This window comes from Oculina patagonica, chromosome 3 (assembly GCF_052425735.1).
Source record: "Oculina patagonica isolate OP01 chromosome 3, crgOcupat, whole genome shotgun sequence".
In the NCBI taxonomy this organism is placed as follows: domain Eukaryota; kingdom Metazoa; phylum Cnidaria; class Anthozoa; order Scleractinia; family Oculinidae; genus Oculina; species Oculina patagonica.
Genome location: NC_135760.1, coordinates 27,165,827 through 27,181,565, shown reverse-complemented (window position 1 = coordinate 27,181,565; position 15,739 = coordinate 27,165,827). Strand labels below are relative to the sequence as shown.

Sequence of the window (15,739 nt, the reverse complement as noted above, 5' to 3'; positions counted from 1 at the left end):
GAAAAACATCGGTATCATGTTACAGTGTTTGGCAAAAAGCCAAAAGTATTCCGTAACAAACAAAAGTAACCCGTTACTGTTGCTACAAAGCTAGCAACAAAATAACCGCTTTAAACAGAATAAGAACGTGCCATTTTGTGACATTTTGACAATTGAATTAGTTTTGTTTTTTAATTAAATGATGAAAATTTCCGTATTAAATAAAACAGTTCTGATGTATCAAAATGCATGTAAAAATTATTTTGTTTGCAAGCAAACTTTGTGCAAAAAAAGTGACTCTGTGGGGCGCCATACACAAATAGCTCAACCCATGGCATAAACCATCCCAACAGGACAATCACCCAGTTTCACCCCAAGCCACCCTATAAATTGAAAAAATAACTCCTGCACGCTTAGCGTGCCTATGTTTTATTAACGCTAAGCACACGCCATCAGCAAAAGGCCCAACACAAACTTGTTATTCGTCTTATTCGAGTCTTTGTTAGAGGCTAGCTTTCCTGACCGTGGTAAAAATTACATAAAGCATTTGCACACAGCAGATTTAAATATTAATGTTGTTAATACTGTGGGTACATTTACAAAGAGTCGAAGAAATGGAAAGGACTCTTCTTTAGATTCCTAAATATTACTGGAGACTCTGTGGTGTTAAATGACTGCAAACCGCAATTAATTTAATTACTAGTCTCTTAAGCGTCTTGCTCAATTGTGTTTCATATTATATTTTGTGGTCTATACCATCTTAAAGGACATCTTTTCTTTTTCTTCCAGTCACACCTCAAAGGATACCTTTATTTGTGGTCAATCATGTCTCGTATTATATTTACGTGGTCTTTCATGTCTCAAAGGACATCTCCTCTTTTTGAGTCCAGTCACGCCTCGAAGGATACTTTCTTTTTCGTGGTACATGGCGTCTTGGAGGATATCATTTTTGCTGTCAGTCACACATCAGAGGAAACCTTTTTCCGTGGCTAATTGTGTCTCGTATAATATTTTCATGGTCTTTCTCGTCTCAAAGGACATCTTTTCTTTGCGTCCATTCACGCCTTGAAGGAAACCTTCTTTTTCGTGGTACATTGCGTCTTGGGTGTTATCTTTTTGGCTGTCAGTCACACCTTAAAGAAATCCCTTTTTTCGTGGTGTATAGCATACGTCTCGAAGCACACCTTTTTTTGCATCCAGTCATGCCTCGAAAGATACCTTCTTTTTCATGGTACATTGCATCTCAGAGGTTATCTTTTTGGCTGTCAGTCACGCCTTAATGGGATTCCTTTTTTTCGTGGTCAATCGTGTCTCATATTATATTTTTGTGGTCTATAGCTTCTTGAAGGACATCTTTTCTTTACATCCAGTCATAACTTGAAGGATACCTACACTGCATCCCGGAAGTTATGGTTTTGGCTGTCAGTCACGCCGCCAAGGAAACCTTTTCTGGAAGATATTGACTTTGATATGTTACTATCTTCTTATTGATAGCTTGTCCCACTCTAATATTTATGTGTTATTTAACTCAATTTAAATTTTTAAATCTCACTCGGCTTTCATGAAAACTAATGTAATTGATGGAATTCCGAGTTTAAATAAAGTATTACTCACTCACTTTTCTCATGGTCAATCGTGTCTCATATAATTATATTTTTGTGGCCTTTTGCACCTTGAAGGACATCTTTTTTGCGTCCAGTCATGCCTCGAAGGATACCTCACTTTTTGTGGTACGTCGCGTCCCGGAGGTTATGATTTTAGTGCTCAATCAACCATCAAAGGAAACATTTTTTCGTGATCAATCGTGTCTCATATTATATTTTTGTGGCCTTTTGCATCTTGAAAGACGTCTTTTTTGCGTCCAGTCATGCCTCAAAGGATACTGTTTTCGCGGTCAATCGTGTTTTGTATAATTATATATTTGTCGTCTCTAGTGTCTCGAAGGACATCTTTTGTTTTGCTTGCAGTCATGCCTCGAAGGATACCTTCCCTTTCGTGGTATATTGCATCTCGGAGGTTATATTTTTGGCTGTGAGTCACACCTCAAAGGAATCCTTTTTTCGTGGTCAATCATGTTGTATTTTAAAAATTATTTTGGTGGCCTTTCGTGTCTTGAACGACATCTTTTTTCTGCATCCAGTCATGCCTCAAAGAATACCTTTTTTCGTGGTCAATCGTGTCTCGAATAATATTTTCGTGGCCTTTCGCATCTTGAAAGACATCTTTTTTTTTTGCGTCCAGTCGCGCCTTGAAGAATACCTCCTTTCTGTGGAACATTGCATCTTGGAGGTTCTCTTTTTGGCTGTCAGTCATGCCTCGAAGGATAACTTATTTTGCGGTCAATCGTGTCTCGTATCATATTTTTGTGATCTATAGCTTCTCGAAGGGCATTTTTTTGCATCCACTCGCGCCTCGAAGGATACCTTAAATATTTCGTGGTACATTGCATCCCGGAGGTTATGGTTTTGGCTGTCAGTGATGCCTCAAAAGAAACCTTTTGTCGTGGTCACTGTGTCTCATATTATATTTTCGTGGCCTTTCGTGTCTTGAAGGACATCTTTTTTTGCATCCAGTCACACCTCGAAGGATACCTTCTTTTTTTGTGGTACATCATGTCTCGGAAGTTACCATTTTGCTGCCTCAAAAGATACAGTACCTTTTTTCGTGCTCCACCGTGCGTCGTATTACATTTTGGTGGTCTTTTGCACCTTGAAAGACATATTTTTTTGTGTCCAGTCACGCCTCGAGGGATGCCTTCTTTTTCTTGGTACATCGCATCTCATTTCGTGGTCACTGTGTCTCATATTATATTTTCGTGGCCTTTCGTGTCTTGAAGGACATCTTTTTTTGCATCCAGTCACGCGGCCAGTCGTTTTCGCGGCCAGTCATGTCACAAAGAATATTTTTGTTACTTGCTGCCCATCACATCTGAAATGAAATCTAGTTTTTCGTAGTCCATGGTGTCTAGATGCCCAAAGGGTACTCGGGATTTCAAGTGACGGGGATGAATTCACAGGATTTTTTGGGTTTGAAATTTTCAATTCTGGAATTTTTTTGGGTAGGAAAATTTGGCAAGTAATTTTTTGGGTGGCTGCATGGTAGTGCCTTGGCCTCATAGTCCTGCAAATAAAGTACAAACACTGAATGTGTTTCTAATGTTTTTCTTTGTGTTATATTTTCAGAGTATTCCCCTTTCTGAAAAATTTAATGGGTCAGAAATTTGGCATGGGATTTTTGGGGGGTTGATTTTTGGTCGAGGGATTTTTGGGGTTTTGTTTAAAGCCCTACGGATTTTTTTGGTCTTGATTTTTGCCCCCATTCTATCAGCCCAGTCACTTAAAATCCCGAGTACCGCCCCTGGGTCTAGGTGGAAGTTATATATTTTTTTTGCCGTCCTTCACGTCTCAAAGTGCTTTTTATTCAGCTGTCACTCATGCCTCAAAAGATACCTTTTTTTCCTAGTCCACAGTGTTTTGTATTATATTTTCCTGGTCTTTCGCATCTCAAAGGACATTATTTTTTTTGCGGCTAACCTTGCCTCAAAGGATAGCTTCTTTTTCGTGGTACATCACATCTCATATTACAATTTCGTAGACTTTCGGGTCTGGATGGACATATTTTTTTTGAGGCCAGTCAAGTCTTTAAGGATATTGTCGTTCCTTGCTGCCCATCATATCTCAAAGGAAATCTTGTTTTTTGCAGTTCATAAAGTCTAGATGGAAATGACTTATTTTGCTGTCTGTCATGTCTCAAAGTGCTCTTTTATGTGGTCCATCGATTCTTGGAGGATGCTTTTTTGGCTGCCAGTCACACCTCGAATGATACCTTCTTTTTTGTGGTACATCGCATCTCGTATTATATTTTTATGGTCTATTGCGTCTCAGAGGACATATTTTTGTTGCCATCAGTCACATCACAAAGGATATTTTTGTTCCTTGATGCCCACAAAGGATCACATCTGGAAGCTGCTTATGCGTGGGGAGTTGGAAATGGTAGGCTACTACTTTAATGCACATGAAAAAAAAAGCACCACGTGCATTGTAGGATACTGGTGGACACCACATGCCTCTACAGGGGCTTTAAGAAGCAATGATGATTATGATCATAAGTCATCAATCTTGGAGGATTTTTTTTACCCCCCAAGATCAACCCCTAACGTCCTCGTTCATGGGAGGTGGGCAACAGCAGAATTGGGGACTGCCTGTCAGAGTGAACAAGTGCATCTAGTGGGGGTGTTAGGGAAGATGTGAAGGCTTGGCAGGCAACCTGAACAAGCTGGCAAATAGGGGCAATGGTAATTCTGCAGGGGGCTAGTTACCCTCTCAGACTCAAATTTTTGAAACAGGAAGAATTCTTTGGGTCACATGAGGAAAGAACCATTCTACGATTTGTAGAATCATTGTTCTCTTGTGAGCAAATAATTATGGTGTTCCTTTAATGGAAACAATCAAATTCTTTATATAGAAAAGTACAACATTACCGAAAACATGTACTTAGCCATTGTAAAAAGATAATCACATTATAAAACAGCTGTTGCAAAAGCTGTTCAAAAGTATGATGAAGGTATGGAAGAGAAAGTTAGCAAGGAAGCTGAAAACCTGGTCCAACAAATCGATTGCAAACCTATGCCTGCTGACTTGCCAATAGTGGAGCAATACAAAGAAGAGTCCGTCCTGAGAAAAAAAAGCAGAGAAATGAAAGCGTGCTTAATTACCAAGGGATCAATTGGAATGGGAAAATTCAATAGAATAGAGAAAAATTTGAATGGCAGGGTAAGAAGGTTTAAGCTGTGAATGAACAGATAAACAAACCATGTCAGGAAATCAAACCTGGAGTGAGGTAAGGATGATTATTATCAAGGCTCGAAATAATTACTGAAGAGTATCCGGACACGATGTCCGGCCAAAAAAAAAATTCATTTTAGCTTGGTCATACCTTGTTTCCACTTGGACAAAATTGCAACATGTAATTTCCTAATAATTATTAAATATATGTAAATATATAACACCCCTACCTTAAGAAATAACATTCCCTTACTGGCCTTAAGTTTTGTAGTCGCCAAAGGAAATAATTTAGTTGCAAATGTGACCATATCGGTCACAATTTTGAGCCCTAAATAAATATCAGTCAAAGATTGATTTAATCAAGTCAAAGAATAAGTTCATTTAAATTGAACTTTTATATTCTGGGTTTTGGAACTAAATTAATCGTTTGTTTCTGTGCAGGAGGAAACGGACATCTCAGAGTGGACAACTCAGGGAAAATATTTAAAATTTGGGACAGTAATACACAAATTGTAAACTTCTGTCTAATTCGATTAGAAGTTCCGCAATATGGTGAGATGTATGCACTAACAGAAAGTAGACAGTTTATTTCAATATTGTTTTATTATTGACTTGTGGCCGGACAACATGTCTGGCAAGGCGAATGTTTGACTGCTCAAGTCCCCAATCAGTCCCGGACATTGTCCGTTGACCGGCTGTTATTTCGATCGAGCCCTGATTATCCTTACTTCTATTTCAGGTGGTCAATGATTGGATAACATGAGAAGTAGTGAAATGAAATAACTGATTCACAGTGGAAACTCACTGAACAACTTGAGGATTTAGACTTTGCTGATGATCTGTGTTCAATATCTGCAACCCACAACCAAATGCAAAAGGAAAACAGAAAAACACATGCAATGCAAATGCTAGAAAATTGTGGTTTCAAAGATGGTCAACAGTGTGGTTAGGCAGGCCTTGCACTACCATGCACAGGAAAAGAGGAAAGTGGAATGACCAATAAACAACTGGAAATGGTAGGATACTACTTTAATGCATTGAAGGATACTGGTGAACACCACATGCATCTACAGGCCTAGGGCGTTAAGAAGCAGTGATGATTATGTTCATAAGTCATCAATCTTGGAGGATTTTTTTACCTCCCAAAGACCAATCCCTAACGTCCTCGTTCGTGGGAGGTGGGCAACAGTGGAATAGGAGACTGCCTGTCAGAGTGAAGAAGTGCAGCTAGCTTATGGGCCGCTGCTAGGAAAGATGTGAAGGCTTGGTAGGCACCCTGAACAAGCTGGCAAATAGGGGCAATGGCAATTCTGAAGGGGGCTAGTTACCCTCTCAGACTCAATGTTTGACTACAAAACCGGAACAGGAAGGATGCAGTAGGATATGGTGGGTCACCAGATAAAGAACCATTCTACAAATTTAGAATTGTTGTTCTCTTGCAAACGAATATGGTGATCTTTAAAATGAGTGTACAATCAAATTCTTTATATAGAAAAGTAATCTAACATTACCGAAAACATGTACTTAGCCAGAACTTGTAAGAAGATCGTTGTGGCCTTGAAAATGCTGCATGCTTGGGAAATAATTTATTTTATCCCTGTTGATTAAAAGTGTGTGGACCTATATTATTAAACTTCACTGAAACAGTCATAAAGTTGTTCATTGACATTGATACTAATTGCTTTCTTCCTTTATTGTTCCTCAGGAAGCATAAAGTCAACATTTCATATAAACACGTTTCTGGAAGCTGATTAATTTAAGGAAAGAACTGTTATTTTAAAAGAAGAGTGTTAGTGTGACTATTGATGTTTCATTTCTGAATCTGAAAAGGACAACTTACAGTGTATTCTGTACATACATAAAGAGCCAAATTTCTTCCACTCAGTGAAGGACTTTACTGGTTTACAAGACGTAAACTTAATTTTTATTTAAGCTTTTACCCTAGTGAACTTTATTGCAATTTGGCGTAGCTTACTCTCCTGTGATACAGTTGTGCTATTTTTTTGAAGCCATGGAGCTTGTAGATTGAAGTGCACAGAGAACGGACTTAAACAAGCAGCTGTTAAGCTAGTCACAATTTTCCAAACACCAAGCAGTCTCTAGTCTGGGTTTACCTTATGTTTGTCTACAGTTCTTAAGGTGTTCCAAGGCGAGGGAGTTTGGCAGAATACCATCAGAAAACAGTATCCTGGCTTTTGGACATTAACGCATACGTCAGACTTTAGAAAAGCTTGTTATTGTATGTTGGGAGCTTAAAAAATTTAGCAGATGGAGGTTTTAGTACTGGACATATTAATCTATATTTTTATGGTCTCATTGATCAGTCTAACGTAATTAAGATTTTTTTAAGAATAATTTTTTTTTTTGGAAACAGCTGCTACTGCATTTCAAAGTTAATTGCATTATAAGCTTTTAATAAGTACCGTATTTACTCGAATAAGCGCCGTGGCGCTTATTAAATTTTTCGCGTCTCAAGTGCGGCGCTTATTTGAGGGCGGTGCTTATTTAAAATTTGGACGCCATAAAGAATTTAATCTTTTACAGTAATTGAAAATAGCGTCTTTTGATTGTCAGTCTTCGTCTCTTGCTGTCTTGGCAATGTTCACGGCCATCACAACATTTAAAGAGCTGCGTATTGCAAGAATGTTGGATAGAAGAACTAATGAGTGAGTGGTAAAACAATAACATTGAACTGCAAAACATCGCTCTTGATGAAAAAAATTTACAAGTTTGTTTTAGAGTTGCTTTGGAGTGCTGCTACTAGTTAAATGGAATTCCTCAAATAAGCGATGCATCGGGACTGCTGCGCTTATTCGGGGGGCGGCGCTTATTATCTTTTTTGTCCCAAATGTGGCGCTTATTCGAGAGTGGTGCTTATTTGGGGGCGGCGCTTATTCTAGTAAATATGGTATGACATTCACTACCTTTCACTCCAGGTTAAGATTTTGTTACGTTTTTCTCCCTTTATTTCCTAATTATGTCTATGTACTGGCTATATATTGTCCTAACTTGGTGAGTTACCTGGTACTTTTAATTTTTTGCAGCTTTGATCACTGCAACTCCTAACTCCAGTCTAGTCGACATGAATCCCAACCAGGATTACCAGATTGCTGTATGAACCATGGCAAGGCAAACATGATGCAGCAAAGATGTGAGTTTCGGTTTTATTTCATGCACTTTTGGAAAAGCTTGTACATCCTCTAATTAAGTAAAACACTTATTTTCACGTATTTTTTTTTCAGCAGTGAAGCAATGGACCAACACAGTTTACTTACTATACATGTACCTGGCAAGTGACTGTCAGGGGCGTGACCACATATTCGATTCACATGCTCCTCAAAGCTTCTAACAAAGATCTTGAGCAGTCTTGGTGTTCTCAATAAGCCTTACAACATGCATGAAGTCAGTCAGCCAACCATCTTCTCAGAGCCCCTGTATAACAGCAGATATACGAAAATCACGAAAATTAAGTCCCGTGAAATTAAGTAACAATAAGGTAAACAGTCATGATTTCCGAAGTATTTCAATTGGGCACCTCCAAACCTTTTTTTTCTTGAGGAATAGGTTTTGCTTTCTGGTGACAGCATAGGCACAAGAACTGTCTAGAGTGGAAAAACAAGAAATTTCCAAAGAAATAGGATACAGTACATTGACATCTTCGGGTAGCACCACGAATGTAACTAAGGAACTTTTTTTGGGCAATAATGTCTCCCCCCCCATGTCTGAGGGTGCCTGTATGCCTATGCTTAACAATGCAAAAATATTTCCACTTCATTTTGTTTCAAATACACAGCTGTAAGAACAGATTTTAGGAAGCTTAATAAGTGAGGAAATTTTCCTATTTATATGGGTATGCTGTGACTGCACAAACATAGGATGGTAAGCCTGTAGTTTAAAGATTTTCCAAACTGTTTATTGCATATAATTAGTATAGGCATACGAGCAATTTTTTGCCAGGGGGGGGGGGCGGTGAGACATTTGCTCAAAAAATTCTCGCAAGTTGCCCAAATTTTTTCAAAACAGTTGAAAAGAAACGAGGGTCATACGGTGCACTAACATAGGCTTACAAAATTCTTACATAAGAATATGAGCTCATAAAACACGTTAAAAGAAATGGCTGCCTCTACCATTTCGACGGCCGAAGATATCAACAATATGATCCATGTTATTGTTGACTACAGACTTTGAATATACCATTAAATGCTAATAAGTGCGATTACACGTAATAATTTAGGCCAAGTAAAAAAACAAAACAAATGTTTTTTCGTCCAGGATAACTTGCATGCGCATGCTCAGAACGAACCAATCAGAAGTGAGGAGCGTGGCGTCACTTGCTTGGGACGCGCGGGCTTGGTTAAAACTGGCTCGCTCAAATGACGAATTCAACTAGACGACTGAGCCCGCGAATAAATGCAAGAAAAAAACTGTGCACAATTGCATCCAAAACCAATTCAATAAACAGATACAAAATACTAGGAATACTTGACGGATAGCGATTTTTGTTTTGGCCGTTGGCTTCGCACTGACTGCAAAGCTAGGCTTTTTAAAGTTATTCCGGTGATCCTGCTTTAGTACATGGTCACGTAGTTGAACTGGTCAACTGTGCGCGCACGTTTTCAAAAGTGCTGCCAAATATGGTTTTTCCTCCAATTTTGGGGGAAAACTGGCACATGCGCATGCAAGTTATCCGGGACTCTCTCTTCGCGTGCCTGGGTTCAGCCCCTATAAAAGGCGCGCGGAAGAGAGAATTCAGGGACTGGACTAAAAACAACCCTGCTGAAAACTTAGCAAAAATATCATTTTCTCATTCTCCAGCATTTCTAAAACAGTCATATAGCCTATTCCGCGCACATTACGAAAACTTACGCACATTTTCTACTCGGCTTCCAGAATCTCGCTGTCGATTTTGTAAAATTTAGCAACTATCTTTATCAGGTGTTTAACTGGACAGATATTTGCAGTACAGTGCCCAACAGTAAAAGAATTGACAAATATGTATATCAACAAATGATCCCCTTCACTAAAATCTGTGAATTGAACTGGCTTAAACACGCCGACTTCAGGTTAAGACTTCGGAAAAAAAACTGCCCAAAAACTCTGAGGTGCCCAAATTTTTTTTTTGGGGGGGGGCTGCAGCCCCCCCCCCCCGGCCCGTATGCCTATGGTTAGTATCGCCTGTATGTTTTCCACACATGAATTGAGAGGTCAATAAAATCATCTTTAAATGGAAAATCTTGAGATTGCTTGTTGTTGAGATCACTTCATGTGCATATACACTGTACTAAAGCAATATTTTTTTCATTGAAATTGAGGTGAATAGCAATAGAATATTTACCTTGCCCTTTTATAATTATGGCTCAGAAAATTATAATTATTCTTTGACTACTGCTATTCACCACAATTTCAAAGAATAACTGTTAGTATTTTCAGGGTAATATAGAATTAAGAGTGTACATGTACTTACTTCCATGTGTGGTTCTTGACTACCATAAAAGCCTGTTCTAGATTCACCAATTTGGGTTGCAGGCTGAAAAGGAAACAAAAGGACTAAGCTAGGTTAAACGGGAAGGGAAAAGAGAGTAAGTCAGAATAATTTAAGACCTCCTAGCTTTTCAGTCCCTACTTTAGAGTCTTCCATCCTCGTTTCCATGTTTTTTTTATTTGAATGATTTGAACCTTCAGAGTCGGTGTTTACTATAATACCAAGCTAAAAAATTTATTCACTACTCCCACATATACTAGCTATATAGGTATGTGCCCCTGTGAAGGGTATGGTTTTCAAGCAGTCTAGTTGGGATAGGGTATAAAAAAGTTTGGGACTAGAAAAGGGTATCATTTGCTGGTAAACGGATTGGTGGTATGACGAATTTAGTCCAGATTTAGACTAAAAACTGGGAAGAAAAAGAGACTTTCATAAATGTAAGTAAAATTATCATGGCATCGTTGTTGACAGATGGTTTTCCATTAAAACATATTTGATAGTGAAACAGTTCATCTACTAGAGGGTTGCAAAATATGCTAATAATATACAGAGTTCCTCCCCCCCCCCCCTTGGGGGGATGAAGAAATGTGTTCTTGTGAATATTTTGTTTTCTGTCGGCTTCAGTCGTGGCAGTTCATGCATACTTTCTAAATACATTTAAATAAATACATATAAATGATTGCAAGGGTCCTGCGCGACCCTTAGCACAATGAACAAACTAAATAAGCCTGATGGCAGGATTTGCCCAATAAAAACTATTTTAGGGGAGACTATTTAGTTAATAAACAATACATCTGCTGAAACATAAGCGATATTTTCATTACTGAAGGCGCAAAAAGTCCGTTTGAAACTTGTCTATAAATCAGTGAAGGGTGACATCAAAGGAGCTCCGAACTGCACTCAACGAGCAACTCGCTGCTTGGAGGCAACACTGCGCTTTTTCGTCACTCAATAGTATTGCGTCAACACTTGAGATCTCGTAGAAAAAATGTGATTTGTCCCGGGCTTGTCAAATTTAAACCGTTATAAAACCATAGGCACGCTAAGCATGCAGGAGTTATTTTCTCAATTGATGGGCTGGCTTGGGGTGAGACTGGGTGATTGTCCTGTTGGGATGGTTTATGTCATGGGTTGAGCTATTTGTGTATGGCGGCTCACGGAGTCACTTTTTTGCACAAAATTGGCTTGCAAACAAAATAATTTTTACGTGCACTTTGATACGCCAAGACCTGAAATCGCATCAAATTCTTTCCTTTTCCCCAACCACGGGATCGAGGATAGATCACTGATGCCAAATTCCCTAGACTGCTGTTGCTGTGTCATAAAATTTGACCCCCCTCATGTCTCTTTCCTTATCAACAACACCCTAACGAGACCACCTACAACTATATCAAATTTCAAAAACGACAACAATTTCATTCATAGACACAAACAGCTAAACTTTAATATTTTAACAAATGAAAAATAATACAAACGAGAGAAAAGATAACCAAACTTCGCCTGCTGGTTTATTACTTTAAGGGAACTTTGGTTTTGAAAATAAAAAAGTGGGGTCACCAGATTCGTTTAGGAGCGGGAAGACCTTGTATATTCCATATAATTTCTTTAAAATTCCTCTGTGAGTACTAGCAAAGTACACGTTTTTAGCGATAATTTATTTTTTAAACACATTGTTTTTATTTTACAGAACGAATTTGATCGCTACACCCAAAATATGAGAAAAAAATTGATAGGTCACCAGACTCGTTTACGCGAAAGCAACAATTTACTTCTCTCGTGGACTAAGCCGCATAGAAAAAGCCGCCATTTTGTTTATGTGCGTGCGCAGTAAGGATACGCAATGCAATTTACAGGGCAATGACCTTAAAAAAGATAAAAATCTGTCTAAGGAAGGACGGAGAGAATTATGACTTCATCTTGAGGGGGGGTACGTTTTTCAAATGTAAGAATTGGGAAGGGGGGTATAATTTTTACCTCAATATTTTTTTGGGGGGGTTCAGTTTTGAAACACTACACTTTTTTGAAAACCACCCATCAGTCTCTTAACTTACGTAAACACGAACAACATGTGTCTGTCTTGGTTAAGAACTCAGTCAAGTTTAGACGCATTACTTAGCGGTTTGTATACGCATATCCGTAGGTGTTGTTTTTTGCGAAATGCAGAATTGTAGCTAGGTATATATACAGGTATACTTGATTGTATTGTTAAACTCCCTGAAGAAGTGTGCGCTAGTCACACGAAACGCGTAGGAGAAAATAAAAAAGTTTTACAACTCAAGTAGTTCGCAGATGTGCTGCTTACTGGTTTTACTTAAAAAAAAATAAAAAAAAGAAGTTAATTTTGTTTTATTTTAAAGTTTCTAATTTTTTTTTCTTTTTAAGTATTCATGATCATATAAGAATATCTTAGAAACTTCTTGGAAATACTTGCAAAAATAGAAAAATAGAAGGAAAAAATAGAAGAAATAAATTGTCAATTTAAACACAACTTAAAAACTTCCATGCATATAGCTAAAAAAAAATAATATTTATTTTGTGTTATGACCATTAACAGTTCTTTCGTTCAAGGGAATTATTATATCATTTACATCTGACCTTTATTTTTTCTGGGAGACAAAGTGTGACAAGATTCTGTTTTATTTTGTTTATAAATTATTTCAGCATATCTCACTTTTCTTAAATATCTGATAATAATTTATTAATAATATGCGGATTAAGATTTTCCTGAAAACTTGTTACTTGTACACCTGTATGTTAAGCTTTATTATTAGTATATTCTGCAAAAGCTCCTTTGTATAGCAAATAGGTATACTTAAATAAAATGATTTTTTTTAAATATTACATACCATCGCTTACAACTGCAGCAACCACCATTCTTCTTAGATTAACCACCCTATAGTCATTATAGTTGTCATAGAGAGGAGGACTGGAACGCCTTGTTGTTTTAGACGTGGGTTCAGATGGCGCAGCAGCTGCTGGTACAGATGAATTAAATGCTGAACAAAGATACCAAACAGAATTTAAAATGATTAGTCAGAAGAAACTTTAAGAAACTCTGCTTATCATATTGGTTCTTCCACTGCTTTCTATTAGAATGAAATTCATCTGTTGTTACTTTAAAACATTACCTATGGCTGGTTGAGAAGTGAACCCACTTCTAAAGTGCCTAAAAAATGCCTGCTGCATCACTGGGTCCTTTATAAAAGAATGCAACTGAGGTACACCTGTTATAAAGATGTGAAACAAGTTTGTGAGTAGAGATTGAGTAATACTAATTGGAAATAAATAGGCAGTAATAATACCTTGCAGTAATTTATCAGAATAATACATGATAGGAAATCAGATTTTTGATGCATCAATAAACAAAATTTAAGGCTATCTTCTTGTAAGCCACTGACAAAATATTAATGACAGAGGATATAAACAATATCACTTCAAAAAAAGAAATCAATTTGATACCTGTGGCTGTCCAGAATTCCCCTTTGCGGAAGGCAAGGCATACAACAGGTAGCCGTTTCCTTTTGTGCCATTCTTTCAACTTTAACAACAAAAACAACAATTTAAAACTAATACATTTCATCAAAAAATAAAGTATGCATTTGAATGAGAAATTATAAAGTGTAGAGTATAATGGTGAAAATTTTAAAAGGACATTTTATCTGAAACTTAGTTAATGATAACTTTTCCCAACCTGACACAGGGTAATAACTGGCAAAAGGCAAGATGAGACACCTGCCTTAAGCTAGCCTATATTTTAACTCAAAATTAAAAAAAAAAATGATGTATTGTTGAGAAAATAATCCCCAGTTGAACAAGATTTATACCAATGAAGAATGGTTATTACAGAGTTTCAGAGCTCGTATATGGCAGAAGTCTGGTAACAATCCTGTGAGGTAAAAGAAAATACATGCCTTATTTAAGGATATTACATGACTGTCTGTTAAACATACCCTTTTCTCTGTTGATGTCATGTACCGACGGTCTATTTCATTCCGTCGACGTGCAGTTGGCGCATATACTAACTACAATGTTTGAAGAAAAATGTGATTCAGTTAAAGTGATTAAAGTATGTTAACATCGATTCCTAAGAAAAAGCTGAAAACTATTCAGTAGAGCAATTCAGTTATTGTAACGACACAGGAAAAAGGGAAAAACGTACCTGTTTCTTTCTCTGGTGTGACGGAACTGATGATGCAGGGGGGGGGGGGGGCAGCAACATGCTAACAAATAAAATAACAAATATGGAAAAAATGCAGAGCAACAACAACAAAGACAATATCAAACATTTAAACAGCAGGAAGGAAAAGCACTATATATTTTTACAGTAAATAACAAATAATAATTGTTAATCGAAACGTAATTAGCTCTACTCAGGACGTAACAAGTCGATCAAAGTCGATCATCGGAAACGTAGTCGATAAGTCGATAGTGCTCGATATTTGTCGATAATCGTCAATCGACAAGTTTAATTTGTCGATAAAAGTCGATAATCACAAGTTTTTCAACTGATTATCGACCTTTATCGACAAATTAAACTTGTCGATTGACAATTCAGTGACAATTATCGGCAAATACCGAGCACTATCGAAACCAGTTATAGCTCGAACGAATTTTATATGGAAGTGTATTATTCCGTCCGTATGGCAATAAAGTTTAATAAAAAACTAAACAACAAAGTCGTCTGTTATTCATTACAGCTGATTGCAGAATTGAATGTTTAAATTACCTTGCGAAATGATGGCAAGAACTTCATGCAGCCTTATGCTAGCCCGCCGTAACACTGCAACACCACGTAACACCACAGTTTTTTGTATTTCCGATACTTGTCGATCGCAGTCGATCAAAGTCGATAATCACAAGAAATTGTGTGATCGACTTTTATCGATTTCCGATATCTGTCGATTGATTAGTATCGAATTCGATCGACAACGATCGAATTTTATCGACTATCGAAATTATCGACTTGTTACGTCCTGCTCTACTTGAGTAAGCTTAAAACAAAATCAATATAAACCTAAATTTATTGTTTTTAAAAAATTAACTTTAACTCTTTAACTCGTTTCTTTGACTCTGTAGCAAATTGCGTGACAGGTATTAGCAGGGCGCTAACTAGTATAAGCATCTACTCCAAATAAAAAGTGTGTGTAAATCAGTAGCTAAAGCGAAAAGGTCTCACCTCACTCTCGTCAGCGGTTTCTTCATTGCAGCTAGACTCGGAAATAGGGATGGCCTGTTAAAATGTATGTGAAAAAAAAAACGTTTTAGTCTAAATACTAATTCCACTATAAAAGAGACACAATTGGCAGCTGATAATAAGATGGAATCTAGTTTGCATCTACTTTACCTCGTCCTGCGCTCTTTGGTCCGCCATGTTTGGAAAGCTTTATGCATGCGTCATGTATCCGTCACGAAGTGTATTGGTATTGGTGGTTTCTTTCCGTGGTTTCTCGCAACCTCGTTCCCAGGGTCTCTCTCGTCCCCGCTCTTCTATCTT

The 15,739-nt window shown here is 37.6% G+C and overlaps 1 protein-coding gene across 2 annotated transcripts; it reads right to left on the bottom strand.

The window, feature by feature from the left end:
- Positions 1-1,438: 1,438 nt before the first annotated feature.
- LOC144647349 (uncharacterized) lies at positions 1,439-15,471 on the bottom strand. Of its 2 annotated transcripts, XM_078507146.1 has the most exons (8): positions 15,422-15,471; positions 14,405-14,465; positions 14,196-14,267; positions 13,705-13,783; positions 13,374-13,469; positions 13,092-13,241; positions 10,228-10,290; positions 8,202-8,365 (listed from the first exon to the last, which is right to left on the bottom strand). In XM_078507146.1, exons 1-7 carry the CDS (start codon positions 15,445-15,447, stop codon positions 10,271-10,273), a joined length of 504 nt encoding a protein of 167 aa, XP_078363272.1. In that variant the 5' UTR covers positions 15,448-15,471; the 3' UTR covers positions 8,202-8,365; positions 10,228-10,270. The 2 variants fall into 2 exon arrangements, 1 of the variants encoding a protein (XP_078363272.1); XR_013569579.1 differs by lacking the exons at positions 8,202-8,365; positions 13,092-13,241; positions 13,374-13,469; ... (2 more) ...; positions 14,405-14,465; positions 15,422-15,471 and adding exons at positions 1,439-4,652; positions 8,050-8,195; positions 11,070-11,188.
- Positions 15,472-15,739: the final 268 nt, after the last annotated feature.

Excerpts from the sequence above, each read along its gene's own strand:
- LOC144647349 (XM_078507146.1), bottom strand. The coding sequence starts at position 15,447 with ATGAAGAAACCGCTGACGAGAGTGAG. Across the intron at positions 14,466-15,421 it reads AAACCGCTGACGAGAGTGAG|CATGTTGCTGCCCCCCCCCC; the intron begins GTGAGACCTTTT and ends TTTATTTGTTAG. Across the intron at positions 13,470-13,704 it reads GGAATTCTGGACAGCCACAG|GTGTACCTCAGTTGCATTCT; the intron begins GTATCAAATTGA and ends TCTTTATAACAG.